The sequence below is a fragment of the Ammospiza nelsoni genome, chromosome 13 (genome assembly GCF_027579445.1).
Source record: "Ammospiza nelsoni isolate bAmmNel1 chromosome 13, bAmmNel1.pri, whole genome shotgun sequence".
NCBI lineage: Eukaryota > Metazoa > Chordata > Aves > Passeriformes > Passerellidae > Ammospiza > Ammospiza nelsoni.
The window spans coordinates 3,046,035-3,058,041 of record NC_080645.1 but is presented as its reverse complement, the minus strand read 5'-3'; the positions used below and the strand labels follow the sequence as shown (position 1 = coordinate 3,058,041).

At 53.6% G+C, this 12,007-nt stretch overlaps 1 protein-coding gene across 1 annotated transcript in view; it reads right to left on the bottom strand.

The window, feature by feature from the left end:
* Positions 1 to 4,565, bottom strand: part of WTIP (WT1 interacting protein) — an 85,800-nt gene extending 81,235 nt beyond the window's left edge. The window contains exon 1 of the mRNA XM_059481671.1: positions 3,102 to 4,565. Coding sequence (XP_059337654.1) covers positions 3,102 to 4,551 — 1,450 coding nt within the window. The 5' untranslated portion in view covers positions 4,552 to 4,565. The remainder of the gene's footprint in view (positions 1 to 3,101) is intronic.
* Between the last annotated feature and the right edge of the window lie 7,442 nt (positions 4,566 to 12,007).

The window sequence follows — 12,007 nt, the reverse complement described above, 5'->3', positions numbered from 1 at the left end:
AGCACATTTCCCAAACTGCCATACAGGGGGTCTCAGAGGGTTGAGGAGGAAGAGGTTTGGACAGGGAATGCACAGGAAGCAGCTACAAGGGAACAAAGTCTCACAGCTTCACCCAATTCAGCTGCTGCCAAAGGAAGGGTCTGTCTGCACCCTTGGGTCAGCCCCAGCCATCTCTTTGACAAGGATGAGCTGCAGCAACTTGCCAATCCAGCCCCAAACAACCTTCCCTCTTCTCCCTCCTCCTCTGCAGGCTTGGTTTCTGTCAGATCAGTGAGTGCAGGTGGCTGCAAGGTGTTGGTGGGAGCCCAGGGAGCTGGAATGGTGCTGTGCTCACCTGTGCAACTGGGCAGATGCAGAGCCCTGCTTTTGGCAGCACTGGCATCTCTACTCAGATTAAACCAAGGGTAGGAGGGGGCGTCTTCCTTCTCTCTCCAGATGCACTGCAGCCTGGCAGAGGGAAGGGGAGGGTGGAGAAGCTGGAGCAGTAAAACAAAGCTCCCGGCACAGCACTGCCAGCCTGCAGAGCAGCACAGGCAGACAGCTGGGAGTGCACCACACCTGAGGGCTGCACCCTGCTTGGCTTGGCTCCCCCAGAGCCTCTCTGCAGATCAGACCCTGCATTTCTCCCCATCTCATGTTTATCTGTCCCAAACTATGGCTCCCTCCCAAAGCAGAGATGGAGGGGTGGGAAAGCAGCCAGGGCCTGCCAGCACCACACTCACACAAAGTGACCCACAGCCAGCATGGAGGCAGGGTAGGGTAGGGCTGTTCCTGCTCCAAGCAGAGCTGGCCGGTCCCTTCACCTCAGTTCCAAAATAGCACATGGCTCCATTTGTAATTTTACTGGGGGTGTGGGGGCAGACAACAACAACATGATGACAGGACACAGAGCACAGCAAATACCTGGTGTCCTCATATCAGCATTTACTCATAAGACAATTGAGTTAATCTAATTAAGAAGCAGTAAAACATCTCTGTCCCCTCTACCTTGCTGGACCATTGGCTCAACACTTCTGCTCTCCACAGGCACCAAAGAACACCCACCACTGCCTCAGGAGTGCCACTCACCAGTGCCATGCAGACACTTCACAGCTGTAGCATGTACAGACTGCAGTGAAATCAAGGCATTTTCCTTGCTTCCTTTTATTATGGCACCCTCAAAGTCAAACTAAAACCAGACTTCTCCCTGTTCTGTTCTCACTCTCACCCAGGGCTATGGTCAGCCCTGTCAGCCTCTCATGCACTGGCTCAGTCAAAACCCAGCATTCACCCACATGGATCATCCGAACCAAAAAGATGGGCTCAAATCCACCAGGATTTATCAAAACCTCAACAGCTCACAGAAATCAACTTTCTCTTCCAAAGCAGCCCAGTTTTCTGGGTTTCATCTGCTTCCAGGGTGGAAGTCACAGCAGTGCTCCTCGGTGCTGCCACAGCAGGAGCCTCCAGAGCAGCACAGAGGCTGCCCAGGCCCAGGCACTGCTCATCCTGCACTGGGAGCATCCCCCCGAGGCTGAGAGCATCTCCAACAGCCAAACTCTGAGAAACACAAAAATCTATCCCCAGTCTGCTCCTGGAGCCCCTGATGGCACCCTCAGCTTTCCCAGGCCACTGGAAACCCCTCCCAGAAGCTCAGCACAGGTAACTTGTTCTTACTCTTACATTTTGTTCCTGACCCTGGGAATGTTGAGGGTAACATTTCCTGCCGCAGTTCGTGTGTTACAAGCCCCACACACCTCCTGCACCCTCCGAAGGGAGCCACAGCTGCCCCCAGCACCGAGCCAGGTGCCAGCACTGCAAACATCCCTCGGTGATCCATCAGCTTCCTTATCAGCCCAGGACGGATGAGGGAAGGCAGTAAGCGCTGCATTCAGCCTCCTTTGTCTGGGCACAAAAGCCTGGAGAAACTCTGGCGCTGCAGTTTGCAGAGAGGTTTTCCTGCTAGAGAGGCTGCTGCTCACTTAGCTACCTGCACCAGCCGGCCCAGGTGTCTCTCCCAGACGATGAAGGCAGCCCTGGAGCTCCTTCCCTCCCTGCAGAGCACCCGGTGCTGCGCCACAAGCACCGACCGAGCCAGGGACCGGTGACACACGGCTCCGTCCTCATCGGGAACGCACACAAAGCACGGATATCACCATTCCCTCAAAGGCCTCGGATGGGGCTGGCTCATCCCCACCTTCCCAGGCCTCTCCCTCCCTGCCCTGCAGGAGCTCCGACATCCCCACGCTCCGGCAGGGAACGATCGAGCTGCTCCCGAGGCTGCCCGACCTGTGCAGGAGAGCCAGGGCAGCATCTGCACACCCTGAGATCAGCATCTCACAGGGGTTTTTAGCCTTTGCCATCCAGTACAAAGTAAAGGCAGAGGAGCCTAATCCTAACTACTCTGGCTATAAAACAAGTGCACTCATCCACATTTTAAGAACATGCACATTTCAAGTTACTTTTCTTTCATAAAAAAAGGCAACAAAAATTCAGGTGACCCACAGGCCGACTTAACCTCAGCAAGGGCCGAGGGCTCCTCTGCTCCAAACTTCCCTGCGGTCCCAGGGATGCCCCTGTGTGCTGAGCAGACCCTGCGAGGCCTCACGGGGCAGGAACAATGCTGGGCTCCCACAAGTACTCTAAATTCACACAAAGATTTCATTGAACCAGGCACTAAGAACTGCTCCTCCAGCCATACTCATAATTTACAAAAGTTACCACAGACTGAGGATCGCAAACACCACATCCTCTGGGATGCTGGAGGCTAGCAGAGAAGCTTCAGCAGCCCGTGAGGAAGGGAGACAAACGAGAGTCACTGCAAGCCCCGGTGCACAAGCAGCTCTCCCACACTTCAGGCACTCATCTCCCAGCCGCACGTGGAAAGGGAAGCAGCACACATCCCGGCACAGCGCGTTAGGAACAGACGGGATAGAGTTCACATACCGGGAGTGAACTACGGTGCAAGCGCTTCGGACAGCAGACAGTGTCTGTGGCCATGTGAGACTCCAGCAGGCACCTGGTCCAGAGCAGCCCCGGGCACGGCACTCCCGCCTTCTCCCGGCTCGGCAGGCCCCGCGCACCGCCGCCCTCCAGCCGCCCGCTCCCCCCGCCCCACTCACCGAAGTACTCCTTCTTCATGTGCATCTCCAGCTCCTTCTCCAGCTCCAGCGTCAGCGCCTCCAGCCGCCTCTCCGCCTGGCTGGGGCCGCTCTCCCGGCACGGCGTCACCTGGTAGGGGAGCTTGAATTTGGGAGCCGAAGCGGAGCCTTTGGTGGGGCTGTAGGCGTAGGGGGGCGGCGGCTCGGGGGCGCCGCCCGGGTGCTGCGGGTCGTGCCGCGGCGGGGACTGGGCATGGATGCGGTGGTACACGTCCCCCAGCTCGGGCACGGCGCCGTCCTCGGGCAGGCCGGGCCCCAGCAGGGACGAGCGGGGCGACGGCAGCTGCAGCTCGGGGTAGGCGCTCATGGAGCCGCGGGAGCTCCGCGAGCTCTGGCTGGAGATGCTGGAGCGGGGGCTGACCACGGCGGGGCCGGCCGAGCCGCGGCCCTCGGGGCCGCACAGGCTGGAGCGGGGGCTGGCCAGGGCGAGCCCGGTGCCGCCCGCCCCCTCGGGCTCGGCGCTGCCCGGCGGGCCGTACCTGGAGTCCGAGTAGCTGGAGCGGGGGCTGGCGGTGCAGGAGTACTGGCTGGCGGTGCTGGAGCGGGGGCTGGCGTGGCGCTGGTCGTAGCCCATGCTGATGCCGCTGGTGCGGTTGCTGCTGGGCTTGCTGCCGCCTCCGTCGTAGCCGGTGAGGCTGGCGCGGGGGCTGGAGTGTTTGCTGGTGTCGCTGGCCGTGCTGGCGTAGCTGGAGCGGGGGCTGAGGGCGGCTCCGTCGTACTGCACCAGGCTGGCGCGGGGGCTGCCGTACTTGTCCTGCCCGGGCACCACCAGGCTGGAGCGGGGGCTGGAGAACTTCTCGTAGGGCAGCGCGACCGCGCCGCCCAGGCTGGAGCGCGGGCTGGAGAACTTGCCGTGCTCGGCCGCGGGGCCCGGCGAGGCGGCGGCCAGGCTGGCCCGGGGACTGGCGGCGCCGAACTTGCCGTCCGGGCCGCCGGGCGCCCGCCCGCCGCCCTTGGCCACGTAGCCGCCCTCGTAGGCGCTGCCCGCGGCGTAGCGGTAGCCCTCGGCCGAGTAGCGCTTGCCCTTGTCGGCGAAGCCGCTGTAGCAGGGCAGCGCCACCTCGGAGCGGGTGCACAGCCCCTCCTCGCAGCACGGCGGGCCCGCTCCCGGCGGCGGCTCGGCGGCGGCGCGGCCGTTGGCGCGGAGCGGGGCGGCTTTGCCGCAGGGGGCGGCGGCGGGGAAGCCTTCGGCGGGCGGCGGCGGCGCGGCGGTGCCGTTCATCTTCCGGCCCCGCTGCTCCGCCGTCATGTGGGCGGCGATGACCCGCTTGGTCTCCTCCAGGTCGGGGTGCAGCACCAGGTCCCGGCGGCCGCCCCGGCCGTACGGACCCTCCGGGCAGGGATCGTACAGGGACAGGTCCTCCATGAACTTGGTGGCCTTCAGTGCCATGTCCTCCTCGTACTTCTCCATGCTCTGCCGGAGCCCGGCGACGCGGGGCGGGGAAGGGCGGTGAACTCTCCGCGAAAGCGCAGCCCGGAGCGGGGAAAGAAGAGTTAAAAAAAAAAAAAAAAAAAGCCAAAAACCAAAAAGAAGAAAATTCCCAAATCCAGCAACACAAAAAGCACCCCAAAAGAAAGCCCCTTCCCGCGGTCCTGGCGGGGTAGCGGCGGACGCGGCTCCTCGTCCGGAGAGCGGCGAGGCGGCGGCCGAGCTCGGGCTCGGGGCGGTCACCCGGGCGGCATCCCCGCCGCGGCGCTGGGCTCGGTGCGGCCGGGCTGCCCGGCGGAGCGCGGCCGGCGCAGACGAGGCGCCCCTGTGTCACTTTCCAGCCTTAAATAAGTTGCTCGGTCCAGTCAATGGCGCGCTGCGCGGAGGAATTTGCGCTCGGCGGGTCCCTGCCCCCGCCGCCCCCGGCGGCCGCCCCGCGTTGGGGTCGCGGCCCGCCCGCACCCCCGGGCGGGGGCGAAGGCGGCGGCCGGGCCGGAGGGGCTCTGCGGAGCGGCGAGCGCGGCGCGGGGCGCGGCGAGGCAGGGACTCCTTTGTGTGGGGCAGGAATGCGAGGAAGGAGACTGGGCGCTGCGTCCCGCTGGAATGTAGCTAATGCCGGAGCCAAACAATGATTTTCCCCGAGTCAGTCAGGGAGAGGGCGGCCGCGGCGCTGCTCGGCGGCGGGGTCGGCAGCTCCCTCCTCGGCTGGGCCGGCCGCGCCCGGCCCGGGGCTGGCGGCGGGCGGTGCCGCGGGGCGGCGGGGCTGTCACCGAGCCGGGGGTCCCCGCCGGGGCTCGGAGCGCTCGGGATCCCGGCACGGGGGGGGCTCCGCCGCCCGCGCCCCTCGCTGGAAGTTCCCGGCAGGAGCCGCGGCCTCGTCCCGTGTGGGGAAGGGGCGGCTCTGCCCCACCTGCGGCCGGGACTGCCCTCACCAACACCGGCATCCTGCGGGGGCCGAGGGCGGGAGCAGCCCCGCACCTGTGCGGAGTCCCCAGCGCCGGCCAGGTGCCTCCGCTGAAAGGACTTGTGTTTGTAGCACGGCAGCTGAGGGTTGTTGCCAGTTATTTATTAAGTCTTAAAAAAAAAAAAGGCAGCGCTAAGACATATGATAAACATATTGTGGCCTAAAGCAATCTGTGAGCTGACGGGAGTGTAAAAAAGCAGCTACTGTGCGTGTGACTGCAAGAGCTTCATCTGTTGATCGGTGACGAACACCCCGGCGCCGCTTGCAATTTACATCTGTGTGCTCACGGGAAGGGATGTCAGAAAACAACCCCTCAACACGGCAAGTGAACGAGACCCCCGGTGCTAAACCGTAGCCTACAGTTTTGTGGGGTTTTGTTTGGTTGGTTGGTTTGTTTTTTTGGTTTTTTGGTTTTTTTTGCAACTGAGCTGCAGCTCCCTGGTAGTCATTTGTGTTGATGGCAGAAATGCTAACAAAGCCCTAACAACAGGTATCTGACGGGTGTCCTTACACTGCTGGGTGCTGACCACCCTGCGAGGAGAGAAATATGGCTCAGGTTTGAGCTATAGGCACTGTGCTGTGCCAAGAACATTTTATTCTGTTATCAGACCTAATTAAACGTTTAAAGTAACTGTGTACTCAAAAAGGTCCCCAGCAGTGGAGGGCAATTCACTGGCAATCTGTTTTCTTGTGTGTGCAGGGGTGGCAGAAAAAAAAATACAACAAATCATGTAAATGTGCAGGGCAAGACCTGAAAAACAAACCTTTTAGGCATGACAGAGGCAGTCCACATCCCTGTGGACGTACACAAGCAAACACCACCACTCTTGGGAATCAAGTGCTCTTGTCTGCGTTCACGTCTTTCATTGCACTTTTTGCCCATCTCCTAAACAAGCTGTTACCACGTGTGGTACTTGTGGAACAAGTTACATTTCAGCTGCAGCCCGCAGGTGTGTGATGGTGGAAGGCACCTGTGCAGCAGGGTGTCCTGTGCACTCCCTCGCTGCTCCCGCTCCCGGGATGAGCAGCAAACACTGCCCGGGGAATGTGCCCCAGCTGTGAGGGAATCACAGCAGCAGCTCCAGTCCCTGGAGCTCTCAAGCCACAGACCCCGGTGAAGTGGTCAGCACAGACACTGAGCTGTCAGCCGTGGCACACGGACAAATCCCTTCCACACAGAAACATCCCTTCCACACAGACACGTCCCTTCCACACGGACACGTCCCTTCCACACGGACACGTCCCTTCCACATGGACACATACCTTCTACATGGGACACATCCCTTCCACACGGACACGTCCCTTCCACACGGACACGTCCCTTCCACGAACAAAGAGAGCTCCCTCCCACTGAGCACATGGAGACCACCTTTACCTTGAGGCTTCACCTGCCCCACCTGGGATGAAGTTTGTTTGTGGCAGTGGGCACCTTATGACCTGCTGCCCTCCAGTACTGCTGCAGAGCTCCTTCAGTCGTTCCTGGGGCCTGTGTGAAGCTGTTCTCTCCTGTTACCGACTTAGCACCACTTAGTGTCCTTTTTTGTAAGGTTGTCTTCCTGGGAAACTGGGAGAGGTTCATGCACAGCTTGGGAGGTTGGCCCATCAGAGCACATGTCAAGAAAATGTACTCTGTTTTAAGGGCATCTTTCTTATTTGGGGTTTTTGTTTGTTTTTTGTTGTTTTGTTCTCCATTTGTTTGTCTGGTTGGTTTTTTATTTAACCTTACAACATTTGCTAGCTTTATTACTAATCTGACAGAGCGGGTAGGACATGCTGGGAAGCCCTGCCCATGTGCTTATGTGAGGAAGCATTTTGGGCAGGTATCCTTACAGCAGGGGCTGCAGAGCTGAAGCTGCAGCTCACACTTACAGCAACAGTGTCCTTCTGTAGCTCTGTCCTTCTGGGCCACAAATCTGCCCTTGCTCTGCCTTTTGAGGCCACTCAGCTTCTGTGCTGCTTCTGCTGCCAGCAGGTTTCTGCACTAAGTCTATTGGTACTTGAGTCATGAAAGCATGGAATTTGTTGGGTATGAACTCATGGAAAAACACACTGGGGAGTCTAAGGAAACAGCCCTTTTTAGTAAGCAGTGTGGATCAAATGGTAAAAATCACTCACTTTTACTGTTAGAAAGCTTACGCTGGGTGAGTAACATCCTGGTCCCGTGTTCCCATCTTGTACCTGCTGCAGGGGCAATGCTCCTGGCCCCTCTTCACCAGGGAGCTGTTCTTGTGTCACACACAGGAAGAAACTCACATTTATGTGCAGCACAGCCCCAGGTGTGGGCCATACAGGTGGAGTAAACGTGCCTGCAGTGGTACACAGCACACAGAGCACTGCTGCATTGCTCACAGAGGACCATCTGTACCAGGCTGTGCAAACAAAGAGTGGAGTTACAGCTGCTGTTGCTGTACTGATTACCCCTATCATTCTCTTCACTGTTAGATATGTGAAAATCCAAAATACTGGGTAGTTACAGCTCAACAATCCTGATGTGGTTTTCTCCCTACCTAATTTTCAAAATACTTGCTCAATTATAGCAACCAGCAGTAACATGTATATACTGCAAAAAGACTGACACTTCTGCAACTAAGAGCACAAGAGCTGTGGGAGTGTTATTAAAGCTGAACCTCGTGTCATGGTTTGGTGTGGTTATCCTTATGCCTGATTTTAGGTTATCTCAGTAAATCAGACATTAAGGAAAGCCAGCTGCTTCTGTTAAATAAACTCCATTGTCTAAGACTTAAAAAGGGAGCAAAACAGCCAGGTGGAGTTATTGATCTGTGAATATCAGCTGGCCAGGGCTCCCAGGCAGAGCTCCCCTGGTCCTTGTGATTGCCAGGGTCTGCAAGGGAGCACCACCCGGGCCAGGGGCAGGGAGAGCCACTGCTGGGCCTTTGCTCCCCCAGCTGCAAACAGTTCATTGCCAGCAAGGCAGGGAAGCTGTCAGTGTGAGAACTCCCCGAGGAAACTTTAGCTCGGGTGAAGACAATGGCAAAAATCCCCCGACTTGTGGTGTGGTGTGTGTGTGTTATATCAGACCTGACACAATGCAGGAGGGAGTTCTTTGTCTCACTTCATCAACTGAGCAATCTGAAGCTGCTCTGCAGATTTGCCTACTGAACTGGATGCTACCTGCTTTTTTGCAATTTATTTCTTTGTCTCCAGCATTAAGAAATCAATGAAATTACACTTGTTTTCCACTTTTAAAATTGATCCGTTTCTTGGTAAGAAACATAAATGATTATTCTTTTATCTCTGGTCTGTTTTAAGCCTGATGAAAAAAGAAAAAACAAAACCAAACCCAAACAAACACAAAACCCAAGAAAAGTTGTGAAATTAATTAAAAAATTATGCAAAGAAGTGTTTATATGTTGGGATGGGAGACTGAAGCTTTGATTTGCTTTGAAGTGGTAGCTGTATTGGGTTTATATTGGTTTGTTTTGCATGTTTGGATCCTGTATGTTAATTTGTGTTGTAATACTCTTACGTATAAGCCAACATTTTGCAATATGAAGTTTGGGCATTAATATGTATTTGGACTTGGGTGATTTGTTTGCAAATCACTCTGTTCTGACCTGTATTTTAAAATTATAATTTGCAGTTGATCGCAGCTTCTAAAAACTGCAATTCTAGAGTGTGTTTTAGGGCACCATCTTCTGGCAGACAGCAGACACTGTATTTGAATGGCTGCCCTCGCCAGGCACAACTATTTAAAATATTTCTGACTAACACCACTCTGCAGGCTTACAGGTCATTTCTCATTCTAAATCTGCAATAAAACACTATTTAACATTTTTTACATTCTTCTTATTCACTGCAACTGCAGCTATTCACTGTGCTGCACAAACATAGCTTGGGACAGACCCTGTAAAATTCCAGTCACAACAGGCGCTTTGTGAACGTGCTGGGGTAGACAGACAACATCTGTCCAAGCACTTATGATTAATGCACCATATATGTATCTTATTTCTTTTATAGCTCCATCTTCCATTTCTCTTACATATTTCAGATAATCACACTTCTGTCCAGCACAGTTTATGGGCTCATACTTTGGAGCTGCACAGGGCACTGGCCAAAATTCCTTGCACTCACAGGACACGGTCACTGTATGTGCCAATGCAATCAGTCAGCAACCACTGCATTTGCATAAATCCATCATTTACTTGGCCAGCTCTGTTAGCAGTGCACCCACTTAGTACTTTTAAGGAAGTCTGAAGTTATATATCTTCTGATTTAAGAGACCTAGAGGAGCTACACTTTCTCTTGATGCGATAAAGTCCTGATTGCAACCCTGCAAACCTTCATGCAGCAAAGGAATAGAGAGCATTAGTGCACTGAATAAAGGACAGAAACACTGCATGAGGGTCAGGCTGCCAGACACACAGCCCCCTCTTTTCTGGTGGTAAGCAGTATCAGCCTGACTGCATGTGCCTCTTCATACCCAATAAAGAAATGAGGCAGACTATGAGTACTGACCTCCTGACCTGGCAGCACAACACACTTCAGCTGTGATCAGAAGGTTCATTTCAGAAGGAAGAGGACATTGGTTTGTTGGGAACACCATACATTTCTATTTCATTGTATTTTAGAGGCATTATAGAGGTATCACTCGTTAAATGGAACTGATGAATGAATGTGCAAGGATGAAGCTGCTCCATGGGTGTATAAACCAAGCCTGGTCTCTGCATTCTGCATCCTCTGCATCTCCAGCTCGTGGCTCCTCTCCAAATCCCCAATAATGCTGCAGTCCAGTGAGCCCTGTGTCCCAGTCTGGCCCTGCTCTTATCCAGCAGCAAAGGTGTCAGTCCCACACCTCCAAAGCCAAAGTGCAGCCACAGAAGCTGCTGGGGGTCTGTGTCCTCCAGGACTGCAGGGCTGGAATTGCTTCACCTCTGCAGGTATCCTCAAGTGTTGCTGAAGACGACTGGCAGAGCAATTCCATAAGTATCTTCTCTTCTGGAAATTCTTCTGCAGACTTCTTTTTCTCATGAGAGAGGAGGAGACTGCCAGTGGGAGAGATAAAGGTAACATGTATCCACACAGCAATTATCTTCTTTCAGTATAACAGATACCAAGCTGTATCTACAAGTACATGTAATTACTTCATCCTGTTCCTCCCTTAAAAGCACCAAGGCCTCCAAATCAAAGCATTGCCTCTCTCATGTACATTTGTCTGCAGGTATAAGCTCCCTGTAGTCATTTCAGAAACAATCTCAGGAAAGCAAAAAACAGATTAACTGACAAGTGTACAATTTGCTGTATTATCCTGATCCTAGTTCCTGCTTTCTTGCATATTCTGTATTTTAGATGCACAAAATGGAAGACCTTTTGTCCTTTTAGCTGCAAAGAAAATAAATATGTCTACCAGAGAAACAGAACAACACCGAATCTATTTCCCTTAATTCTGTGTTTATTCAGTTTTCTAACCAAAATTTTAAATTTTGGGGTAGTAGAAGGCTTGAAACAGATATCAGTGGTATCTACAGACTGAATACAAGCTGATTTTATCTTCTGAAATCTATAAATAGTTAGCAAGAGGCCTTTGTTATAAAGGTCAGAACTTGAAATGGCATATCAATCTGCTCCCAGCTGTCAGAGGCCAGGAAAGGATGCACCTCTCTCTGTGGTTCAGCTATGGAATGGTTTTATAAAGTAAAGCTAAAATGTCACACAGAAACACCACAAACACTAAATGGTCACCTACAAGTTGCAGTGGCTCGTTAGGAAATGGGCTGGCACAGGGCTGGCAGTCACCAGGGCCCCAGAGCTCTTTCTCCTGAATGGTTATCATTTGCCTCATCAAGGTGATTCAATGCTTTGGGAATTCCTTCACCCTCCCTCAGAACAGCTTAATGAATCTCTGGTTAACTGCTGTCAATCATTAATGGTCAATATTCCTTTCCATGCTCTGCTGCAGAAAAGACATATTGAATTAAAAGCATGCACATAGGTACATTCTGTAATAGTCTGTATTTTCTTGTCCATACATGGCACTCACATTCACTAAGTAAATTAAAAATGCAAGCATCAAGAACTGTCTCTGTAAAAGCAGCCAGAAAAGCTTATCTGCATTAGAGAATTTTGCATGAGTAGAAACAAACAACTTGAGAACCCTGTGTGACAGCAGAGCCAATTTATATCACTGCAAATAGCAGTTTGTAGACTGATTTAATGAGCTGGGCTCTAAAATTGTTAGTGAAGACAGAGCCTACATTAGGTTGCTGAGCCAAAGCACTGGGAAGAATTTCTCCATTTTAACATTTAGATCTTGTGCCTTGCAACACTACCTCCTTCCATATGACCATTCCTGCTATTAGGAGCTGAACAAATTGTCATTTGAAAAATGGAGGGCTTTTTAATTACTTGAAAACTTAATTAACACTTCCATTTTTATTTTTTTCTAAAGAGCAAAGAAAAGTTGAAGTTGGAAAATTCTACATTAATACAATGTTGGTGCCTAGCAGCCAATTAAGG